The 23,371-nt window shown below is 42.1% G+C and overlaps 1 protein-coding gene across 1 annotated transcript in view; it reads right to left on the bottom strand.

Annotated features, from left to right (window-relative positions):
- UVSSA (UV stimulated scaffold protein A) overlaps positions 1-14,403 on the bottom strand; it is a 54,490-nt gene extending 40,087 nt beyond the window's left edge. Inside the window, exons 1-6 of the mRNA XM_061359778.1 lie at positions 14,207-14,403; positions 13,604-13,934; positions 10,375-10,495; positions 8,805-9,230; positions 7,562-7,671; positions 6,938-7,066 (exon numbers count right to left, since the gene is read on the bottom strand). Of these exons, the coding sequence (XP_061215762.1) occupies positions 6,938-7,066; positions 7,562-7,671; positions 8,805-9,230; positions 10,375-10,495; positions 13,604-13,934; positions 14,207-14,304 (1,215 nt within the window). The 5' untranslated portion in view covers positions 14,305-14,403. The remainder of the gene's footprint in view (positions 1-6,937; positions 7,067-7,561; positions 7,672-8,804; positions 9,231-10,374; positions 10,496-13,603; positions 13,935-14,206) is intronic.
- Positions 14,404-23,371: the final 8,968 nt, after the last annotated feature.

The raw sequence follows: 23,371 nt of genomic DNA, 5'->3' as shown, positions 1-23,371 counted from the left end.
TTCTTAATTCACAGACGATCCAGGAGCAAGGAAACTCTGTGAAAGTGCTCACTCAGTTTTTCATTCATCTTGACATAAATGTTTGCAGGTTCAAAGAGTGAGGTGTGATGAACCCATCAAATCTGCAAGCCAGGTGACATGAAATCATATTTAGAGTCCATGCTCCGACAGGAATGTACTCATAGCAGAGTTCCTGAAATGTTTTACTTTCCCAAAAGCAGTAGGAAACCCCTTATTTTTGTCACTGAAGAAACAAGCAGCTGCTGTACAGTCACTGTCCAGGTTAAAAGTACTACCCTAAACAGCACTATACCTGAACTACCCCTCCATTCTTCCTGGCCTGTTTTCCTCTACACAGCATTCCCATTCTTTAAAGCCATTGCATACAGCTGTAGTGAGATCCAGAACTGGCTATACCCATTTCTGGACCATAAAGGTGTTTTTCTATGGTCAGTAATTCAAAGGTCAACCAAAAATACCTCTTTCTTAACTCCTCCACAGAGAAGCCTTTAGGTTTTCCAGTGGTTTCTGGCTAGTCCAAGTCATCTACGAAAGGATAACAGTATTCCTATGACCTCTTGAAATATTGCAGGCAATGAGTGATTCTAAATGATTTAATTTTTGTGATTCAGAGGCCTATACATAATAAAAGCTACATGTTAGAGCTGGGGGAAAGGGGACATTCTCATTTCTAGTAATTTTCTTTAAAAAAATGTAGGAAATGCGATTTTTATCTAAACTGTGTTACAACAAGACTCCCATTCATTCATGCTAAAAGATGTACTGTACTTGGTGGATTACCTCCTGTCACTTAGACCAGATCAAACTCATGCTACTACAATTCTGTACACACCACCAACGCATGTGCCCCTCTCTCATGATATAGTCTGCACACACATAAACAGTAAAATCAGGAACTACATTGCAGCTTGCTCCAATGATCACATTTATGAATGAACCTGAACTGCACACTGGTTGAAAACTATTTCAGATGCTGCATTTTAAACAGATAAATATGCATCTTAATTAAGTAAACCTGATTTATTACAGACAAATCAACAAAATATATGATGCAAGACACACATAACCTTACCTATATTCCTGATTGTGGATTTTAGGCTTAAAGCTACCTTTATAGGTGAATATATTAACTTTAATATTTACTGCACTAATTAAATTTGAATGTGTTAGTCTGTGTTCCAAGAAAAATGTCTTCCTTTTCTATTTTTATAATTCCATATTTAGCAGTGTGCCTTTATAAACCTCACAAATACATTCAATTCACTTCCATATACTGTTTCCCCTTGTAAGGTAGGAGGGATAAAAAGCAGGAAGCAAATTTATATCTACTACTTGGAGAGTACACACTGCTCAGTATTCATAGATGAATCAAGGGAGATGACCCTTGGGCCTGAAAAACTTAAATACTTAGCATAAGGGTTAACTTGATGATAGAGACATCCTACTTTATTTTACACTCTATTAGAAGAGCTCCAAATTACATTGTGCGACCTGCGAATCAGATAGGGATCAGAGGTCGTCACAGTGACAACTTTAAGAATTCATGGCTAGATCTGCATAACAAGATATTTTTAATAACTCTGTAACAGTAGCAGGCTGCATGGCGAGTGAGAGGCATAAAATATACCACAGCCACGTTCAGCTCCAGGAGAAAAACCCAGCCCAAGCCCACCACACTTACCTGATGAGACTCTTTTTAAGAGTACCACTTTGAGGGTTAATTTTAGTGTGTTGGTTTATAGCAATCCTACATTCTAATAAGACTTAAAAAACCTGAAAGCTCTTTCAGCTGAAAAGTGATAAGGGAAGAAACATTTTACAGATAGAAATAATCATCAGATGATAGTTAAAATGGGGGAGGAGGGAAGAGGAAGCATAAGCATCTGTATGACTTCTTTAATATTTTGTGTTCATTTTTACAGTTAAGACTGACCTGGCTTTTTGATAAATGTTAGCTAGACAAAAACAGAAATAGTTAAAATGTTGTCCTGGCTGTTACTTTGACCATACAAACATTCACATTACATGCTAACAATGCATAGTCTGATAAAAGACATCTTTAGGTGTAATGCACACTAACAATCAAGTTCAAATCTTAATACTAAGCGCTTATGGTTTTCAAAGAGCAACTTCATTAAGAATGACTGGTTTTGCGTGTGCTGCTTAAAAGCATCACCTTAGGAAATGACTTCTTTTACAAAGGTGTCTCTCTTGCCCCTTGGTCTGAGTTATGTTTTAGCAGATGCGGGTTCAGGCATGGGGAGGGATCATTACGGACAATTACTTATCCCCCAGAAATAACTTCTCTAAAAGGAAGAGGGAAAAAAGGAAGATGAGAGCACAAGAAGCTGCTACAGAAAGCAGTCAGCTGGACCAGATATTCTATGGCTACAGAAAGAAGCAGAAAGGGAAAACAATACAGCCCTTGCTTTTGATCTAAAATTTATGTGTGACTTTTTTAAAGCAGACACTGACTTAACTAAAAGACAGACTTGAAAAAGAGCTACAAAACGATTAGGTAGAAGTAACTCATTCACACTGATAAAATGTTATGGTGCAATTGAAGATACAGAAAAAAATAATCAGCAATAGTCTTGCAGCTAAAGAAACAGCAGAATTCTTGGCTTAGTTTATTACATATTCAAATTTTAATCCTTTTATGCATTAAAATATTTTAAGATTGAATTATAACCAGCAAACATGTCACTTGCAAATAGAATTTGTAACTATTTTCTGACGTTATTCAGGAAAATCAGACTTATAGTGCAATAAGGTTTAGGATCATATCAGGATCAAAAGGACAGCTTTATCCAAGTCTAATTATTAATGGCATTATTGAATTCACTTAGATGTTTCACAGGATAAAATTAACTACATGCATAAACCAAGATCCAAGTGCATGCTTAGATCTGACAGAAGATAAGGAAAGGTGAAACAAAAATTAATGAAGCCAATTAAAGAAAAGCTATACATCACTGGCTATTTATATATCTTTAAATTAAAAACTCAAGATGTAATAGGCCTGTTAAATGATCATTGCTGAGAGATGAGTGGGATATTTCGCACAACATACTGCCCAGTAGCTTCTATCTGTCCAATTCTTAGCCAGCCCAATTGGTAAATCTTTCACTTAGCTTCACAAAGGTAAGACAGAAGAGATAAACATACTCTCAGTGTACACAACATGGCTTATGAACTACATTTCCATTAATGTGAGGACTTCATGTACTATCCTAACGGATAAACTTGTATGGAAATGATGTAAATGAAAGGTAGTGTGCATGACTGAAAATACAGCACACACTTGCCCTCTCACAACTTTAGATACAAAGGATCTTGCAGTTTTAAATAAGCTGCAAATCAGACACTAAATAAGAAAAAAAGCTAGCATTTTAAGACAAGCAGGAAGGTATTACTAAATTAAACTATTTCTCAGCAGCAAAAAATATTTTTAAGGAACATTTTAGCCATAAGTAAGTTATTCTAAAAAAAGAATTAAACCTCTGGAAAGAGGAATTTCCATTTAAACGCCAATCTCAGCCAGTAATTAAAATTCTACTTCTGTAATAATTCACCTAAACAGAGTGAAGGATTAACTCGAAGTGCCTCTGGTGTATTGCTGTTGCAGTGAGTTCCACCTGGAAACACAGATTGAGACGATCGCTGGTTTTGTATAAAGCAGGTGTAGAGAAAAACTGTCGAGCATGCAGTGTGCACTCCCTCTACTGGGCACTGAAATTATCCTGGTTCTTTTCAGAGAAAGGGCTGTGTCTGAGCCAGGTACCATGAAATAAAAGCCTTCATACAGCTTCTGCCTTCTTGCCCTAGATTCAGCTAAAACTCAGATTCACAGAAAAAAATGAAATGATGTTGAAAATCCTCTTTACACTCCTGAAATACATTTCCTATCAGAAACCAACACCTGATTTGCAACCCAAACAACTATTTACTTGCAGTGAATGTAACTTGTGTAAGCACACAAAAACTTATTTGCCTTTGATCAAAACACCCTAACAGCTCAGGAAGAAATGTCTTGAAGACTTCTGATCTGCGGGCAAAGCAATGGGAAGGAGGAAGGCATAGTCTGGGCAGCTGGGCTGAATTAACATTTACAAGATCTGCCACAAGGGATTTGTTTCCAGACAGTCAAATCGTAATCTTTGTTGTTGTTTTCCCTCTCCTCCCACAGCTCCAGAGAGGCAAGTGCAGAATAGCACCGTGGCCTACTTGCATTAGCAAGGTTTAGGTATTCCATAAAAATGATGGTATCTTTACAATTAAGGCTTTCTGATGGTTTGAGATCTTCACTATCAGAGGAGAAAAGCAAGAGGTAGTTATACCTCACATCACTATAACCACTCAGTCCAAGTGTTTCATTGTGTAAAATCCTGTAATTTCTTTCAAGAGACTTGGTATAAGAGAAGTTCCTACACAAGGGTACTGATGGCATGTGGTAAGGGACTCCAGGACCTTTCCTCTTTTAAGTGGCAATTTAAATCTCTGCAGGATTGAGAGGTATAGTACAGTTTATAGTAATAAATCTCCAGTTTCACTGTCTGCTACTAAACTCTTCCCTTTATCAACTTTCTCAATCTCAATTTGAGGATGGGCAAAGCCTTTACTCCCCCCCATCCCTGGACAGAACAGGGAGAAAGCGGAGAGTAGAACAGGTGAGAGACTAGAGAAGCACAAAGGAAAACCAGAAAATCAGAGGAGACTGGGTAAGCCCAAGCCCCCAGCCAAGTTTCCAAGTCCCTATCATTCTGTTTTGCACTTGCTGATAAAGCCACTTTCTCCCAGAAGGAAAGGCTTACCTGTGGTGCAGAATCATAATTACACTGGAAATGAGCAAGTACACAAACAATTCACCTTTATGTTCTCCAACTAACAATACAGGTATCTCAAGACTGCAGCCACTAGTTGCTAGGAAAATTGCTATCTTATCCAGATGTAAAGATGTCACAGACCAACTACAAATCAGACAATCCACATGGGACCACCTACACTCAGCACTTTATCTACATTCTCTCTGCTTGCTAAATGATCCCTTTCATTTCTAGGTGTGCTCATTTCTACATGTGAGCAGGTACAGCACTCACTGACTCCATGTGCTAATAACACCACTGTAATGCACTGAGCTCTGTCTGGACAGGGTGGCTTTGAGCCACTGCTTTGAAGGACAGACTAAGTACTTCCTTTGGATTTAAAGACAAGAGAGGATAGTAAAACTTTGGCATGGCAACTTTAGCTTCAATGACACAAGGATGTACAGAGAGAAGCAATAACACAAACAGCAATGCCTAACTCAAGAGGAGCTGTGTGTAGTCTTTCATATGCTGACACATAGATAGTTGACAGATGGAGATTTAATAATCACTAAGACACACTGTTTATATTGTTCTATCAGACTCATTTTACTGTGGTTTTAACAAAGTCATTTGACACATGACTAAAATATAATTAATACAGTTTCCTTCTACAGTAAAAAACTCTCTGTGTGCAGGTTATAAATTTAAAGTAACCCAGCACTCACACTAAATTTGGGTATTTTCTCACTGGAGAAAAACCCTAGGAATAATTATATATTGTTTTCCATGCTTAAGTTAATACCTCAATCTGCACTGCTTCATTTTGAGTGTATTTGTGAGCTCTGTTGTGTATTTTCCTTTTTTTTTTTTTTTCCTTCTAAACACAGAATTTATTAGCTTTCAAACCTCATATAGATAGCATTGATCAATCTCCAGAAGTGGTTACAATACCACTTTAAACACTCACACACACACACGCACACACAAAAATCCAGGCTTGAATGTCCTTTATATCTTGCAAGAAATATAGCAACCAATATTCCATGCAGAAGTGCAGCAAATGAAGTCCTGTCAAGCAAATGGCAGGAATGACAGCAGATGTCTGGATTCCTTCATAGCTGGTTGCATAAAGGTAGCACACATATTTCACTGGAGAAAAAAAACCCTCTGACAAGACAGCCTTTCAGTACTTTTCATTCACAGTTGGCATTTTTGACTGCTCTGGTATGTCAGTAGGTATTAAGATGACGAACCAGATTAATCTTGATAAAAGCTTCATTTGTACAATGAAAGCAAAGTCTACAACACTCAGTCACAGCTAAACAAGGCTACCACAGTTCAGACCAAGGTTTAATGTCCAGATCAAATGTTATAATCCAGTCATAAACCAGACTTTGCTCTGGACCCTGGCCCTAAACACTTATGTCAAGCTATACAGTAATTATGTTTGATTGCAGCCAACAGAAATGAGTGTTACGCAGCTCTGCTTTTAGCTACATCAACAAGCCACAGGCTCCTTTTTGGATCTGTTTGAATTATTTGATCTTTCAGCTTCTGTTTATTCACAAGTTCTACCAACTTCACAAAAAACTATCATAGGTAACTAATCTTCTGAAATATTTTGACACTTTCAAGCTTTACATAACTAATTCTCTTAAGGTATCTTCAATCACATTTCACACTCACTAGAGAAAGGAAATGTTTCAAAGTAGAGGCAGACACTGCTTTCCTGAATTGTGAGATTCTAGCATAGCTTGGCAAGTTGTAAAAGACCATGAATGATACAGTGTTTACGGACAGATACACGCAAAGGAAGCTGAGGGCTGTTACCCATGTGTAACAGTGCTACACACAAAGAAACTAGGAGTAAATAAACTGAACCATTTCTCTATTCTGAACAACAAAAGTGCTGCCTTACATGGCTTTGCACACTCTACAGGTGTTTAGTGCAACTTCTGTGAGTGAAGCTACAACCAGGTGAATTAGTGTACATTTCAACAGAACTTGTGTTAAGAAGTCCAGCTTAATGCTTAAGAGAAAGTGAGTTTTTTCTACACAAGCTAAGCATTACCAATGGTCCCCTCTAGAAAAAGTTTTTAGAAACTCACCACTTTTCTTTTTCTTGCTTTAAAGGAAATGTTCATTTCCTTGTATTTCTTCATAGCAGTCTCCATTTTATTCTTGAGATCAATGGCACATCTTAGCCGATCATCATTTATTCCTGCTTTGGTAAATAACTGCAAAGCAAAAAGTCAACATTCTTAATGAAGTCACTTCTTCTCCATCTAGACTATAAAACCTAATAGCAACTACTAATGACAAAGACCCAACAGCTGGTAAAAACAACTCCTGAGAGTGTCCTTTTATAGGCCAAATTCCATGCACAAGGCTCCTGAGCAGTAGTATCAACTGACAGAAAAGACATACTGTTTTTCTGATAGACATGTCTGACAAAAACAAGCCGTGATTTACTTTAGTCCTATGTGAAGAACCCCCATTTTACTATATCTTTACAAAACAGTATGACTGTAGGTAGCACACCTAATGCTGAGAGCCATGAAACAAGTTATGTAGCTCCTGTAGTCTTTCGTCCACCCTTACTGAAACAGAAATCCACCAGTGTTTCTCTAACCTTCATTTCCTTTTTGCTCACTCTCAAGACTTATTGTATCCTGGTCTTTGCTTTTCCATCTTTTTATAACAAACAATAAAAAAAATGGTCTCTATCCCACCTGAATCCAGGACTGCACAGAAGGCCAGAACTTATTTCTGAGAAGTCTGTGAGCATCCGTGACATTGTTTAGTATAGCAGTATTATCTTCATTCTCATGCACTTTTATATCTGCTCAAAACAGGGGAAAAAAGACTTAGTGCACAATATTTATAGTATTTTTACTCCAGGAGCTAGAGGAAGTAAGTGAAAGAAGTAGACATGAACCTTCCCAAACTACTTCATCACTTCAGGGAAGTTACAAACATCAGAATGTTTCTCTGTTCAGTATTAATTATTCTGCAATTATCCACACATTCAAAAAACATCAGAGAAAAAGATTAAAAGCTTTCAGTTCAGTGATGACAGAGTTGTTAAGTCATCATTACGAAGGAATCACCAAATAAACCACAGACAAGTGCAATCTTACTACTGACATTACAGCTTGTCTTAAGTTCAGGTAAACTGGGCCTTATTTGATATTGAATATGCAGAAATAAGCCCAATAGGGACTTAATTGTCAAAGAAGCCAAAGTATGCCACCATCCCAGTAAAAATGGTTCTTTTTACCAGTTAGCCATTCACAAGTCTTATGGATACATTTCCAATCTGTTGTCTGCAAGCACACAGGTAGGTTCATGCCTTACCAGTTGTTAGCACATGGAATTCTGTTAGGACAGTATTTTTAAGAGACTTCACTTTGACTGTCAAAACACAACCAGCCTCATGTTTTAAGAGGGAACTCACATTAGCAAAGTTATGTTAAAAAAATGTATAATATAATGCTTAAAACTTCTTAGCAAAAATACTTACTGATTCTTGCAAGTTCCCAACAGCACGGGAAAAGCAAAATTTAAGAAACACTCAATTGTAAGATTTTTGAATCAGCAGCTTATACCCCAGCTATAGAAAGAAAGAAGTGAGTGGTGAAGTGTATGAGAAAGAAAATTACATACAGAAAACTTTTTAACACAGGAAACTTATAGGTACTATGAAGTGCTGACATGTGGTTACAACTAATACAAAAGTTCAGTCTCAGATGGTTATTAATCAAATCTGTTAATCGCATATAAGGACACCCAAACCTAAGAATGGTTACCAGATGAGCCAGAAATAGGAAAGAACTCCAAAGGAAATCAAAGTGCTGTCAAGAAATTCCAAATCAAAACAGTGTCTAGGAACCCCAACATTTAAAAACCTCACAACTGCAAAGCACTTCAGACCTAAGCTGCCTCCAGCTAAAAGTGAAAGATATTTCCAGGTACCTGTGGAGATTTCAATGTCTAGAGTATACTTGTGTGAAATAAGCCCATGGTTCCTAACAAAGGTCTCATAATCGTCATCATCATCGAGAGTAAGGACACCAGATTGAGCTTCTGAGCATGTGCCTTCACCCAAGTCTTTTTGTTCCAGCTTTTCCTGTTTCTCATCTAACTCTATGTCAGTTCTAACACACTGAGGAAGAATGTCCTTGCTGCAGCACGGCTGCTCATCATCCATGCATTCAAGGTAGGACTGGTTCACTTCCACCTGGGAAGACCAGGGGGATGCAGGTCTGTCCTCATTAGCAGACATTTGTTTGTTGGGTTCCAGTTCCGTGTCATGCACAGCGAACTCAAAAGGGTCTGGCAGGAGAAGCCGGAAACAGTTTTCCATCTCTGTCACTGTGTCAGCAATCTCTTGGGACATTTCTATCAAGACACAAACGTTTTAGAATATAATTAAATACTCTAAAATGCCAATAATAACTCTAAAGCAGACACAGATCTACAGAACAAATATAACTGCCAAATATAACTGCCAAAGGGGTAATCCATTTATCCAGTAATCAGGGATAATTCAGCCATACAGGTCTCTCTTTGCTCAGAAATTGTTCTTATAAAAATGACAATACTTTCCTTAAGCAGGAAACTTAGAACATCCTCAGCAAGGAATTTAGGATCAGTGTTTCTCCTTTCTCTACCCTCTAAAATCTCACAATGAGAATACAACACAAGTGCTTCATAGAATTTGAAGGAGAACAAGGTTCAGTGGGGATATTCTTAGTGATGTTAGTGAGTATCATTCTACAGCCATGAACGTTAGAGCTGCATATAGTTTTAGCTGTGAATATATGCTATTGCTTGATGCTGCCAACGTAAGTGACTTTAAGAAAGTTAAATCTCCTTAAAATTCCACCCTCATACATGAAAACATTTCCAGCATGCAGAATAAATGCAGACACAATTGGATGCATTACATATACCAGAGTAATTTAATTAAATAACCCTTTGTAACTGCACCATAATATACTTACTATCTCTGTTCTTCTTTCATATTACAGAAATATGTTTGCTAAGTACATATCACTTGAGATACAGCCCTCAGTTAGACACATTTTTTAGCAGTGGTATGATACTTCTCATGGATATCCTACACTGCATTCAGGATTCTTGTGCAGCCTACTGCCTATGCCTCTGGAACATGAGGACTTCATTGTTGAGAAATCTGTGCCCACTTAATGACACAAGCTAAGCCATTAGTTCCAAAAAGTCTCATGATATGCTTGCTTGAGGTTATGCATTCATACTTTTCCATATTACAGATCAGACCTTTACTTGCTAACTTTTTTGTTTTTAAATCTCTTCATACTGCCTGAGCTCACAGGATTGTCACTTGTTTCCCCTGGTAACTTTTAGGTGAGAGACTAACAAATGTAGCATTCCTGTCCTTAGTGCTCAGCTATCATTTGGATAGCTATCCTTTTTGAATCTGTTTTATATAATCTTAAAAAGGATTGCTTTAAAAACAAACAAAACCCCCAAAGCAATCACTAAAAGAACCAAAGCAAGTCACCTTCCATTTCTTTCTCAGCCCTTTTGGCTTTTTCTTTGTAAACATTATCCAGTCGTTTTTGCTTCTCCTCTTCCCTCCTCCTTTCAGCGATGGTTCTGGCATGCACATCTTCAAAATCCACCTAAGGAGGAAATGAACAAAGTGTAACATTCCTCACAAGAAATATATAGAAAATCCATTTCCCAAGATCCTTATCTGGGGTGAAAAATCCTCTAACACCAGCAATCAGCCAGCAGCTCAGAAGCACTTCCTTTTATCTCTTCTCCTCCTAGAATCAATATCTACAGTAATTCTGAACAGAGTTTTTACTTCTACTAATAAGGGACTGCTGAGAATCAATGACTTTCAGAAAGGAATCATAAGGCAGAAAACCAAAATGCTTAGATTTCCACAACTAAAATGCAGGAATAAACTAGGCTTTGGGAGACACAGAGTTAGAAGACAACAGGCAGGAAGGGACTACACAGGGTGAGTATTCAAATTACATGAAAACATTACAGTAGGTCCACTATTAATAAGGGAAGCTTAGGAAAATATGTAAACACAAGTAGACATATCACTTACTGAAGAACTTTGTAAACAAGGAAAATAGAAGAGAACATGTTCAGATTCATTAAAAAAGATCAAATTTTGAATTTACAATTACATCTGTTGTATTGTGGGATTGAGGGAAAGGTTATCATTCACTTCCATTTCTTATGGCTAAAATATGAACATAAATCTGAGTGTTTTCCTATATAAGTGTTTCTACTGCTGAATAAACCCTACAGTGTGCAATAAGTCTTAAAGTTTTTACAAACAGCATTTATGCAACCAATTTAAAGACAAATGTTTTGTCTATAAAAGCCTCTAAGAGCAAAAGGATACTTCAGTTTTCACAGAAACTGGCATGGAGAGCCCCTATCAGTTTAGGAAAAGAGGCAGACTCACCAAGCTCATTTTTAGTGGAAAATGGGTGGGCAGAAGGAAGGTACCAGAATACCTACAGCAGAACCACCTGCCCACTCTTTCCCCCTCTCTGTCCCAAAAGGACCAGCCACATGCTGCTCCATTGCACTGTTTCATACTTTGGCACTTGTCCTTCTTACAACACCTGCAAAACTGTCATGGTTTGACACTGATAATCAGAACATACCTCACATACAAGGTATCCACAAACAACAAAGTTCACTGCACACAAGAAGCTTTGAGTTGTCCAGCACAGGACACAGCAGTCTCTTACAGAAGCCTCCCAAGTTCAGAATAACTCAGGGCCCGAGTTACAGATGTGCACACCGAGTCACTTTCTATCTGGTGTCAGCACTAACTCACTAACTTGGTCAGAAAACATCTAACACCATTAAGGTGGTACAGATCGACATCAGAGTTGCTCTGCCTTTCTATCAGTGCAGGCTGTATGAAACCTTTTACCACAGGTCTATAATTATGGAACTGGATGTGATGAGATGCAATTGCTCTTGATTTAAAGGGTGCAAGTAGTGAGCCCAGATACCTATGGCAACTTGAGCAAAAATACTGGCATATATGAGTAATATTTATGTATTGACCTGTTAAAAATTCTCTTCACTCTGGAATTCCAGCCTACTCCATAACCCCATCCATGCACTCTTCAGATGCAAAGATGCTATAATATGATTCAGCTGCCCTGATGTGCAACTTGCTCTTGAAGTCAAACATTTGTATAGTTACCTACTTGACACCTACTAAAATTAAATCAGTGGGTAGCCCTCCAGGTTTACACCCTAAAGCAGCAGCAGTTGTCATCTGCTGACCAACTACATATAAGGTGATTTTGGTGATAATAAAAACCCAAACTAAAACAAAAAACCACACACACAGCTAACACTCCTCTCAAGGTGCCCTATACTACTGTGCCAGTCCTGCAATACAGAACAGCAGAAGTACTTTACCACTAGAAAGTACAAATGTCCCCTCAAACCTTTTGGCTGTTTCTTGCACTTCCAAGTATTAAGCTGGCAAAAGGCCAGTTACGTCAGCATATCTCAGCTATCCAAGTACAAGAGTTAAACTATGTAAGACTGTTTCTGTTGGTATCAATGTTTCCTAAAGTACTCAAATTCAGCTGCTCTAAAAAAGAATACACTGAACCTTGCTGGACAACTTTGTATCACAAATACACAGAGCGACAACTCATATGTAACTGGGGAGCAGCCTTTAACCACAGGAGCACAGACATGCCAAACTTCAGCAGGATTGTTGCACACTTACATGTTCAATTTGGTAAAACTGTATTATGTGTTAATGCTCCATCACCTCAGTCTCCCATTTCCCCTTGTCACTTTCATGTAGTTTTCTTTCTTTGTTAAACAAGGCAATAAAGGGGAATTCAAATCACCCTTTTATGAGCAGATATCAAAAATTGTATAGAAGAAAAACACAGTATAATAAACACCTATGGCACGGGGGTTAGAACTAGTAAGGTCCCCTCCAAACCAAACCATTCTCTGATTCTATGAAATAATAGATGTAAGGAAGACTATTCACTTAATATAGAACTAGAATAGAAATACATCATGTACCGCCAGGGTTTTTTGATCTCCTGTTCAGAACACTGAACATTTGTCTTTCTGATGAGAAAGAGAATCACTGTTTACTGAAAGCCTGATATTATCATAACCTCACCTCAGAAAAGATACATACAAGAACAATAATTAAAACACAATAACCAGAAGCCTAGAAATGACATCTGAAAGTATTAACATACAAGAAATTTCCCATTAATAAAGCTGTTGTACACCACAGTAACACAGCAGCTGAGGGGGTACAGCACCTACCCTTAGTGTGTTGTACAGTGAAAGGACACTAGAACTGTACAAAAATCAGGCTAGTTTAAACTGACACAGAAAGACTTAACAGCTGGTTATCCCCAGTTTAAGGTACCACCATTATTTCCATTTTAAAAAGGGCTCAACTTGGGGGCTTCTGGGAGGAATCAGTGGATGAAAGCCTGCTGGTGAGCAATACTTCTTGCACTCGGAGGAAAGCCTAGTTAAGCTCTGCTCCAAGCACAAGCTTGGGGGTTTTAAAACTTGACGGTACTGCAAGATGACAAAACTGAGGTTTGTTTTTCAAAGACCACTCTCAACAGGCTATCTCCTAAAAACAATGTTACTTTCAAATTTTTTTCTTTATTTATTGGTTTCCTCGCTTTAAACACCTCCTAACAATCACCACCTAAAACACACTCAGAAATAAAAATGCAGAGTACCTTCTTATTCTGCTTTAAGAAGTGGTATCCCAGAGCAAGCTTCTTGTAGGCCTCCCCATATTTTTCATGCCATTCTTGCACTGACTTAATGGTTTCTTTCCTCAACTTCTGTGCCACCTCTTTGGGTGGGGGAAGAGGCTGCTCATGGTCTATCCCCACTGTGAGCTCCAAGAAATCTTGGAATTTGGAAATAATTAGAGTCCGGAACTGATGGGATCTGGAGAACAGCTCCTGCACGATCTGGAATGCCGAGAAGCGAATCTCGGCATGGTCCTCACGGAGCCGTGTCAGCAGCAGGTGATAGGCATGGCTGATATGTTCATCTGAAGACCTGAGAGACGAAAAACGGGTGGGGAAAAAAGTGGAGTTATCTATATAGAGGTTTAGCACATAAAGACATAACTTTTAAACAATTTAGCTTAATTTTTTAACGAGCAGCAGCTTCTGTGCTGGCAGCAATCTGTCCCCATCTCGAACAGCAGGCCCCAGGGCGGCCCTCGAGGGCCTCCGCGGCTGTGCAGCCGGGTAGAAGCGTCGCTCCCTGCAGAGGCACGGAGACCCGGCTCCCACCTCACCCCACCCCACCGCACCGGGCGGCCGTACTTGCAGATCTTCTTCAGCTCCTTCATCTTGCCCGGCTCCAGCCGCGGCTCCCCCGAGGTAGTCAGCTCCTCCACCAGCTCAGCGAGGCGCAGATCCATCTCTGCCGGCAGGGAGACGTCTAGCTTGCTGACAACCGCCCCACAGAGCCCCTCAGGCCCGGCGAATACCACAGAGGCACCGGGAGCCCGCAGCCTGCCTATCCCGGCCGGTTCCCCACGACGCCATTGCCCGCCCCGCAGGAGAAGCCCCGCCCCTCGGGGACTGCTCCCCCCGCGGCCGGTGGCACGCTCCAAGCCCCCCTCCCGCAGCCCCCACCACCGCCCCGCCTCGGCCGCAGCTGACGCTAGGACGTCGGCGCAACCGGAAGCGCAAACAGGGGAAGGCGGGGAAGTCCTTAAAGGAGCCGCACGCCGCTTGGCGAGGGGGGAGAGTGTTAACCCCTTGTTGTCCGTAGGGGAGCACGGGGAGGGGTGCAGTGCCTTGTGCTTGTGAACCTACTGACAGTGTTCCCAAGGAATCGTTCAAACAGGCAGTGAACGAGGCCAGGACTCGGCCTGGAGGGACCAGGGCTGCATGCTGGGTTGGGTGCTGAGGCACTGGTGGGCACATAAGGCACTGGGAAGATAGCAGGCACATGAGGTGCTAAGGCACTGGAATGCACATGGGGCAATGAGGAGATGGAGGGCACATGAGGAGCTGAGGAAATGGTGGGCACATGGGGCAATGAGGAGATGGAGGGCACATGAGGTGGTGAGGAGATGGTGGCCACATGGGGAGCTAAGGAGATGGAGGGCACATGAGTCACTGAGGAGATGGAGGGCACATGAGGCACTGAGGAGATGGAGGGCACATGAGGAGATGGGCACATGAAGCGCTGAGGAGATGGTGGGCACATGGGGCAATGAGGAGATGGAGGGCACATGAGCTGAGGAGATGGTGGACATATAAGGAGCTGAGGAGATGGAGGGCACATGAGGTGGTGAGGAGATGGTGGCCACATGGGGAGCTAAGGAGATGGAGGGCACATGAGGCACTGAGGAGATGGAGGGCACGTGAGGAGCTGAGGAGATGGTGGCCACATGGGGAGCTGAGGAGATGGTGGGCACATGGGGCAATGAGGAGATGGAGGGCACATGGGGCAATGAGGAGATGGAGGGCACATGAGGAGCTGAGGAGATGGTGGACACATGAGGAGATGGAGGGCACATGAGGAGCAGAGGAGATGGAGGGCACGTGAGGCGCTGAGGAGCTGGTGGACATGTGAGGAGCTGAGGAGATGGAGGGTGAAGCACGGAATCAGACTCTACAACTCAGAGAGAGTTATAAAGCAGGTATGTTTATTGCAGCGCCGGGTGTGAGAGGGATCACTCCTCCTAACTTGCACACCGAGAGGTTAAGCAAGCAGGTATTTATTACACACAAACATGCATATTCATTAGGTTCCCGAGAGAGCAGCAGGGATATTACAATTAGTTTAGGTACTCATTATCGTAAGTCTCCTCCCTTTTGGTGCTTGCTCACTGCCCTCCGATGGTTGTGGCCAGGGGTCTTCAAGATGAAGTAAGCAGTCTTCCTCACGGTGCACTTTTCACCTTTGGCACAGTTGGAGGCCCCAATAATCACAAAACCAGCCGAAACCAGCCATATCTGTAAGTTTCTGATAGCTGGCAAAGATTTAGGACAATGTGACCTTCACACAAAATTTATTGCAAGTAGAACAGGATGGGCAGACAAGGAGTATCCTAAGCTGGCAGATGTTCGGGAGGCACTGTCTCCAAACTAACTGATAATTAGAAGGATGGTAAGAAATAATTCACTCATTAGAAGGATGGAAAGAAATAATGCACTCTTGTTAGTAAGACTACTAAATTCTGTTATCATTGTTCTCTATCTTAGACCTAGGTTAAGTTAAAAGTATCTTCACCCTATGTTTTCCAGGCCCTTGCTTTCCTTATATCATTAGACTTGCTTTTGGGTTTGGGGGCTCAATTAGAAATGTTCTGCAGACCGCCCAGCTCTGAAAGTGCTGATTAACCAGTGGGAAAGATCAACCCCTTGCAGGTGCCTGCTTGAAGCATCCTAAAGAAGGGAGACATCTAAAATATCTATTCCATGGGAAATTTTGTCACATGTTTGAAAGGTATTTCCATTTGAACCTACAGTTAAGGCATGTGTTGGAAGTAATGTACATGAGTTAGTTCTCTTCGCTCCTTCCATCTTCTATTGATGATGTGGGACTGAATGGGAAAATTCAGTCCATAAACGATTGGCTTCGAGGCTGGTGCTGCAGGCAGGGCTTTGGATTCTTTGATAACGGCTGGTTTTATAGGGCACCAGTCTGGACATTGGCATGTGGGAAAGGTTTATCGCACAGAGGCAAAAGGATGCTGGGGCACGAATTAGCAGGGCTCATTTGGAGAGCTTTAAACTAGATTTGAAGGGGGATGGGGTTGTAGCTGGGCTTGCCTCAGTGGGACAGCGCTCCGGAATTGATGAAGACTGGGAGGCCTCCAGTAATCCTAGGGTGAAATCGGTGTGCTCAGCTTGCTCCCTGAAATGTCTGTACGCCAATGCGTGCAGCATGGGAAATAAGCAGGAGGAGCTAGAAACCTGTGTTAAGTCGGGAGATTATGACCTGGTGGCAATTACAGAGACGTGGTGGGACAGCTCACATGACTGGAATATAGTCATGGAGGGCTATGTCCTTTTCAGGAAAGACAGGCCAGCCAGGCGGGGTGGTGGGGTTGCTCTTTATGCGCGAGAGCAGCTACAACGCGTTGAGTTCTGTCCGGGGACAGATGATGAGCGAGTCGAGAGTCTGTGGGTGAGAATTAAGGGGCAGGCTGGCAGGGGCGATGCTGTTGTGGGGGTCTGTTACAGGCCACCGGATCAGGGTGAGGAAGTTGACGAGGCCTTCTACAGGCAGCTGAGAGCGGCCTCACAGTCACAGCTCGTGGTCGTTGTGGGGGATTTTAACTTCCCTGATGTTTGCTGGGAGGACTACTCGGCAACCCAGCCGCGGTCCAGGAGGTTCCTCCAGTGTATGGATGATAACTTCCTCATGCAAATGGTGGACGAGCCAACCAGGAGAGGTGCGCTGCTGGATCTCATCCTCACTAACAAGGAGGGTCTGGTTGAAGGAGTGAAGGTTGAGGGCTGCCTTGGTTGCAGCGACCACGAGATGGTAGAATTCAGGATCTTGTGTGGTAGGGTCAGTAGAATAGCAAGTAGAATCGCAACCCTGGACTTTAGCAGGGCAAACTTTGGCCTCTTCAAGCAATTGCTAGGGGAAATCCCATGGACTAGGCTGCTTGAAGGGAAAGGGGCCCAAGATAGTTGGTTGACGTTCAAGGACTGCTTTTTCCGAGCTCAAGATCAGAGCATCCCGACACGTAGGAAGTCAAGGAAGAGGGTCAGGAGACCTGTGTGGCTAAATAGGGAATTGCTGGGTATGCTCGAGTGGAAGAGAAGACTTTACAGGTCATGGAAGGAAGGGCTGGCCACTTGGGAAGAATATAAGGCTGCTGCTAGAGGATGTAGGAAAGCTGCTAGGATGACTAAGGCCTCCTTGGAATTAAAGCTGGCAAGAGGGGTCAAGGACAGCAGAAAGAGCTTTTTCAAATACATGGCAGGTAAAACTAACACCAGAGGCAACGTAGGCCCGCTGATGAACGGGATGGATGCCCTGGTGACAGAAGATACAGAGATGGCAGAGTTACTGAATGCCTTCTTTGTCTCTGTCTACTCTGCCGGAGGCAGTCCTGAAGAGCCCTGTACCGCTGAGACCTCAGATGAAGACAGGTCAACGGAGCGGTTTGCCTTAGTCGATGAGGAATGGGTTAGAGACCAGTTGAGCAATCTGGACATCCATAAATCCATGGGTCCAGATGGGATGCACCCACAGGTGCTGAGGGAACTGGCTGAGGTCATTGCTAGACCGCTCTCCATCATCTTTACCAAGTCTTGGGAAACGGGAGAGGTGCCTGAGGACTGGAGGAAAGCAAATGTCACTCCTGTCTTCAAAAAGGGCAAGAAGGAGGACCCGGGTAACTATAGACCGGTCAGCCTCACCTCCATTCCTGGGAAACTGATGGAACACCTTATCCTTGGTGCCATCTTAAGGCATATCAAGGATAAGAGGGTTATGAGGGGCAGTCAACATGGCTTCACCAAGGGGAAGTCATGCTTGACCAATCTCGTAGCCTTTTATGAGGAAATAACACGGTGGATGGATGGTGGCAGAGCGGTGGATGTGGTCTACCTTGACTTCAGCAAAGCGTTTGACACGGTCTCCCACAGCATCCTTGCAGCTAAATTGAGGAAGTGTGGTCTGGATGATCAGGTAGTGAGGTGGACTGTGAACTGGCTGAAGGAGAGAAGCCAGAGAGTTGTAGTCTATGGGGCAGAGTCTAGTTGGAGGCCTGTATCTAGTGGAGTGCCTCAAGGGTCGGTACTGGGACCAGTATTATTTAATATATTCATCAATGATTTAGATGAGGGAATTGAGTGTACTATCAGCAAGTTTGCTGATGACACTAAGCTGGGAGGAGTGGCCGACATGCCAGAAGGCTGTGCTGCCATCCAGAGAGACCTGGACAGGCTGGAGGGTTGGGCGGGGAATAACTTGATGAAATATAACAAGGGAAAGTGTAGAGTCCTGCATCTGGGCAGGAACAACCCCAGGTTCCAGTATAGATTGGGGAACGACCTGTTAGAGAGCAGTGTAGGAGAGAGGGACCTGGGGGTCCTGGTGGACGACAGGGTGACCATGAGCCGACACTGTGCCCTTGTGGCCAAGAAGGCCAATGGCATCCTGGGGTGTATTAGAAGGGGGGTGGTTAGTAGGTCGAGAGAGGTTCTCCTTCCCCTCTACTCAGCCCTGGTGAGACCCCATCTGGAATATTGTGTCCAGTTCTGGGCCCCTCAGTTTAAGAAGGACAGGGACCTGCTGGAGAGAGTCCAGCGCAGGGCAACTAAGATGATTAAGGGAGTGGAGCATCTCCCTTATGAGGAAAGACTGAGGGAGCTGGGTCTCTATAGTTTGGAGAAGAGGAGATTGAGGGGTGACCTTATTAGTGTATATAAATATATAAAGGGGGAGTGTCACGAGGATGGAGCCAGGCTCTTCTCAGTGGCAAACAATGATAGGACAAGGGGAAATGGGTACAAACTGGAACACAAGAGGTTCCACTTAAACTTGAGAAGAAACTTCTTCTCAGTGAGGGTGACGGAACACTGGAACAGGCTGCCTAGGGAGGTTGTGGAGTCTTCTCTGGAGACATTCAAAACCCGCCTGGACATGTTCCTGTGTAACCTTATCTAGGTGTTCCTGCTCCAGCAGGGGGATTGGACTAGATGATCTTTTGAGGTCCCTTCCAATCTCTAGCATACTGTGATACTGTGATATCTCTGCTGGTTCTTGTGATAGGGGAAGACATCACTAAACACTTTTCATCAGAAATGAACTCATATATTTTCAAAACAATTTACTGCAGTAAATTAATACATGCTTTTTGCAGCAGTTGTTATTTCTGATTTGATATGTGAAATCAATGGCATCTTACTTTTTAATAATGTTTATCCTTTTTTCATTGCCTTCCATTGCATAAAATGGATTTCCATGTGAAAGCCCCACAGAGTGGGACAGCTCATCTTTAAAGTTGAGATCAGTTTAATCTTTTAATATTTCTTCTTTTTCTATTTCTCTTCTTAATTTGATTCAAAGTGCCTGAACAACTGCTTCCTATTAGGTTATTGCTTGCAAAATCAGCATTGCTGTACTATCTAGAAACATTACTTCAAAATGAGCCTCAAGCAACAGACTTAACATCTACAAAGGCACCGATTTCATATCCATGCATAATATTTAAAGAAAACCCTGCTAGGAGACATATGGTTTTGCAAAGAATGGGCTGATGAGTGGATGCTGAGCTGTGTAACTCATCCGTGGTAGTCCCTAAGGCAAATCCCAGTGAGAGCTAAGCTATTTAATTTATTATTTTTCTAAATCAAAGACAATTACATGAAATCGTGTTGGCTCAAGTTGCTGATTTTCTTTTTCCCTTCTCCTTTTTAATGAACGTGGTAAATATCCACCATTCAAATATTTCTGTGCTCTCTTCATCTGCACCAAGCTGATGAAAGGCTGAAGAAAGCCAGAACACTGAAGAATTAATTCAGCTGCAGAAGTCACAACCACTCTGCACCCGCATTGATTTTCCCCTGACACGACTGCTGTAGGCTGTTCAGCACCAGAGAACGCAGGATGCTGTGGAGTGGGAAGGCAGAAATGAACACCACCTTCTACCCCTTCAGAGTCTCAAGGTTGAATGTTACTACCAGTTTACACCTGGTTTCAGCAAAGCCTGAGCTGCTTCATGTTACGTGGATTATGACATGTTGTTAATTCAAGAAGTTGCATTTATTACTCTGTGCTGAGAGATCAGCAAGACCAATGCAGTTAGACATTGCAAGTTCTCCAAATTGAGTGACACCTTGCAGCAGCAAAGACTACTCCAGAAACACTCTCCTGTCCACCACCTCTCTGTGATACGCAATGCTGTCATCATTGGCAAGAGGCATGTGCAATGGAAATGTTCTCCTACAGGATACCTCTAGGTTTGACCAGTTGGTCCATCCAGAGATCACCTCCAATTGGTCCAATATCTTTGGCCAAATCACAGGCAAAGAAACCCCCAGATTTTGTCCACTGACACAAATTGTTTATCTATGGGAGTTCTTACATTAAAGAACCATTTGTTCCATCACAAATTTAAAAGGTCAGACTGGTGGCTCCAGGCAGGATTGGTTTAGACTCTTGTGTAATACTAAATTTTCTTGTGTAGTGTATTTATAAAAGAAATAAATGAGTAGGAGACAGTTCTACTATCTTACCAGATGATTCTTTGCCTAGGATTGTTTTCCAGCTTCACAATAAAAGAACATGTCAGGCAGACAGAAACCCCACTGAACTTTGGAGATAGCTGTGTTCAGCTTAATGATATGAAATTAAAAAGGAGGGTTTCTTTTCCTGCCAAGTTGGAACTTGGGCAAAAAAAGCTTCCCTACAAACAATTTGGAGTTAAAATAACTTTGGTTTCAGGCCTGAAGATGCAGAAACATGATAAACACTGATATTAAATTGTCACAGAGTTTGTGCCAGTTGGGTTGCAAAGAAAACACTGACCTTCTGTGGGAGATGAATAGATTCTTAACCACTGGTTTGATTCAAGCAGAAGGATGACAGTTATTTGAAAGCTCTGAACTACCTCATAAGGGGTAAGCACTATATTTAAACAGATGTTCTCAAAGGAGAAACAGTCTATTCATTAAACCATCAATAATGCAAGGCCAAAGATACTGAGCGACCTCCTCTAATTATGTGAAATATTGACTGTGACAACACTTCAGCCTACTGTAACATTTTATAATGCTGTCATAGGAGGAGATGGATGAACCTGCTCTGTACGGTCTAGATCACTAATTAAATAACCATTTGTGAGTTGGATGGAGCGGGAATAGCTGTAGAATAACCATCACAAATCAAGGAGCACCTTCCTCCATGTAGCTTATATTCATGTCTAGAATGCCTTTTAACAATGATCCTACAGCATTTCCTGAAACTGCAGCCCAGCATTGACACATTGACTGGTGTCAACAAGGGTAAATTTCTTTTTCCTCCATAGAAAGATCTGTGCAGGCTTTAAATGGAACCTAATGAACATTTTTTTGTGTGTGTTAGACAGTATGTGTCTATGTCACAAGTAATATTTTTACATTTAATATTTAATATTTCCACATGAATGCACCCAAAGAAGATGAAGGCATATCCCATTGCACTGCAAGCAGGTGGATTTGAGGGGCTGGGGGTTACCAGCCTCTAAGGTAGGACTCAGGTCAGGTGGTTCAACAAAGGAGGAGCTTGAAGCGTCTTAACATGCAGAAAAGGAGAGTGCAGAGGAAGAGAAGAGCTCCAAGCTTCTAATTAGAGGAAATTCTGCCGAAAATTCTGGAAATTCTGGAAAATGTTGGAAATTCTGAAATTCTTGCCTGAATTCTGCTTGAAGACCCTGTGATGCAAAATCATACAGTGACAAAAATGCCACTTCAATGCGTATGCAAATAGGACAGCTTCCAAACATATGATGTTAGCAGAAGTTTCTTAAGCAACTTAAGGAGACTGCTCTGGGTGTCACATTGACTCCTAGACGGTACTTTTCTGGAAGCTCTTTCTGCCTGATGTCTGAGCTGTCCCGTCCTTGGAAAGCCACAGCCTGTAATAGAGGTGCAGTTGCTCAAGCTGGTTTCTCCAAATGAGAGACTGCACAGAGCTGTGGCTTCAGAGACCCAAAGGAATTACTTTTTTCTTCTTTTCCCAAGGATGTGGGAAAGAAGAGAAATGCTCTAAAGCTGCTAAAAGCTGTAGCACTGACTACAGTTAAAATAGGAGAAATGAAGTCCATTCCTGATGTGAAATTGTTGTCATTGCTGTTGGACAAGGACAGGCAATGGGTCTGCATGTATCACACCACTGCACAAACACTGTATGATCAGTGGTTTTCCATTTCAGATACCTGTGTCCTGTTCATGCACCAAGCAGCTTGAACCCACAGAGACAGTGATCACTCATTCCCAGGAGCAAGTCCTCAGTTACCCATCAAAATCCCCTGTATTCCTGCAGCAGCAGGAGGGTGCCCATACGAGCATGCTCTCCACCTCAAGGCCTGTTTGGTATTTCCATCATCTTTCATGAGCAGTGACCAAAAAAGCCACATGGGTCAAAGCAGCTTTTCTAGGGAATTTCTTTTACTGTTGTGATAAAGAAATGCTTTGTTTTTATGAAGATATTATTTGTACAGGTCAGCTTCTGCAGGCAGAAGGAAAGTCCCGAGCTTGAGGAGATTATGATGTAGTCAGGACAAAAATAGAGTGCAAAGACCACAGTTTGAGAGAGAAGTAAATATTGAAGTATAACTAAAAGGAAGAAGGAAGTGTCTAGACAAAAGAAGGTGGCAAGTCATGTGTACTGTCTGGAGCCATTAATTTCTTTATGCTTTTAAGGAGGTGTTTTGCACCTCTGTGGCTCAAAATACCTCATCCATGGTAGTGTCCAAGGCCAGGTTGGATAGGGCTTGGAGCGACCTGCTCTACTGGAAGGTGTCCCTG

Source organism: Neopsephotus bourkii, unplaced genomic scaffold (assembly GCF_033783945.1).
Source record: "Neopsephotus bourkii isolate Nb327-2 ecotype Australia unplaced genomic scaffold, CSIRO-AGI_Nbou_v1 NB_994, whole genome shotgun sequence".
Taxonomy (NCBI): domain Eukaryota; kingdom Metazoa; phylum Chordata; class Aves; order Psittaciformes; family Psittacidae; genus Neopsephotus; species Neopsephotus bourkii.
Note: the sequence above shows the minus strand (reverse complement) of the source record. Positions and strands in the feature narration are given on the sequence as shown.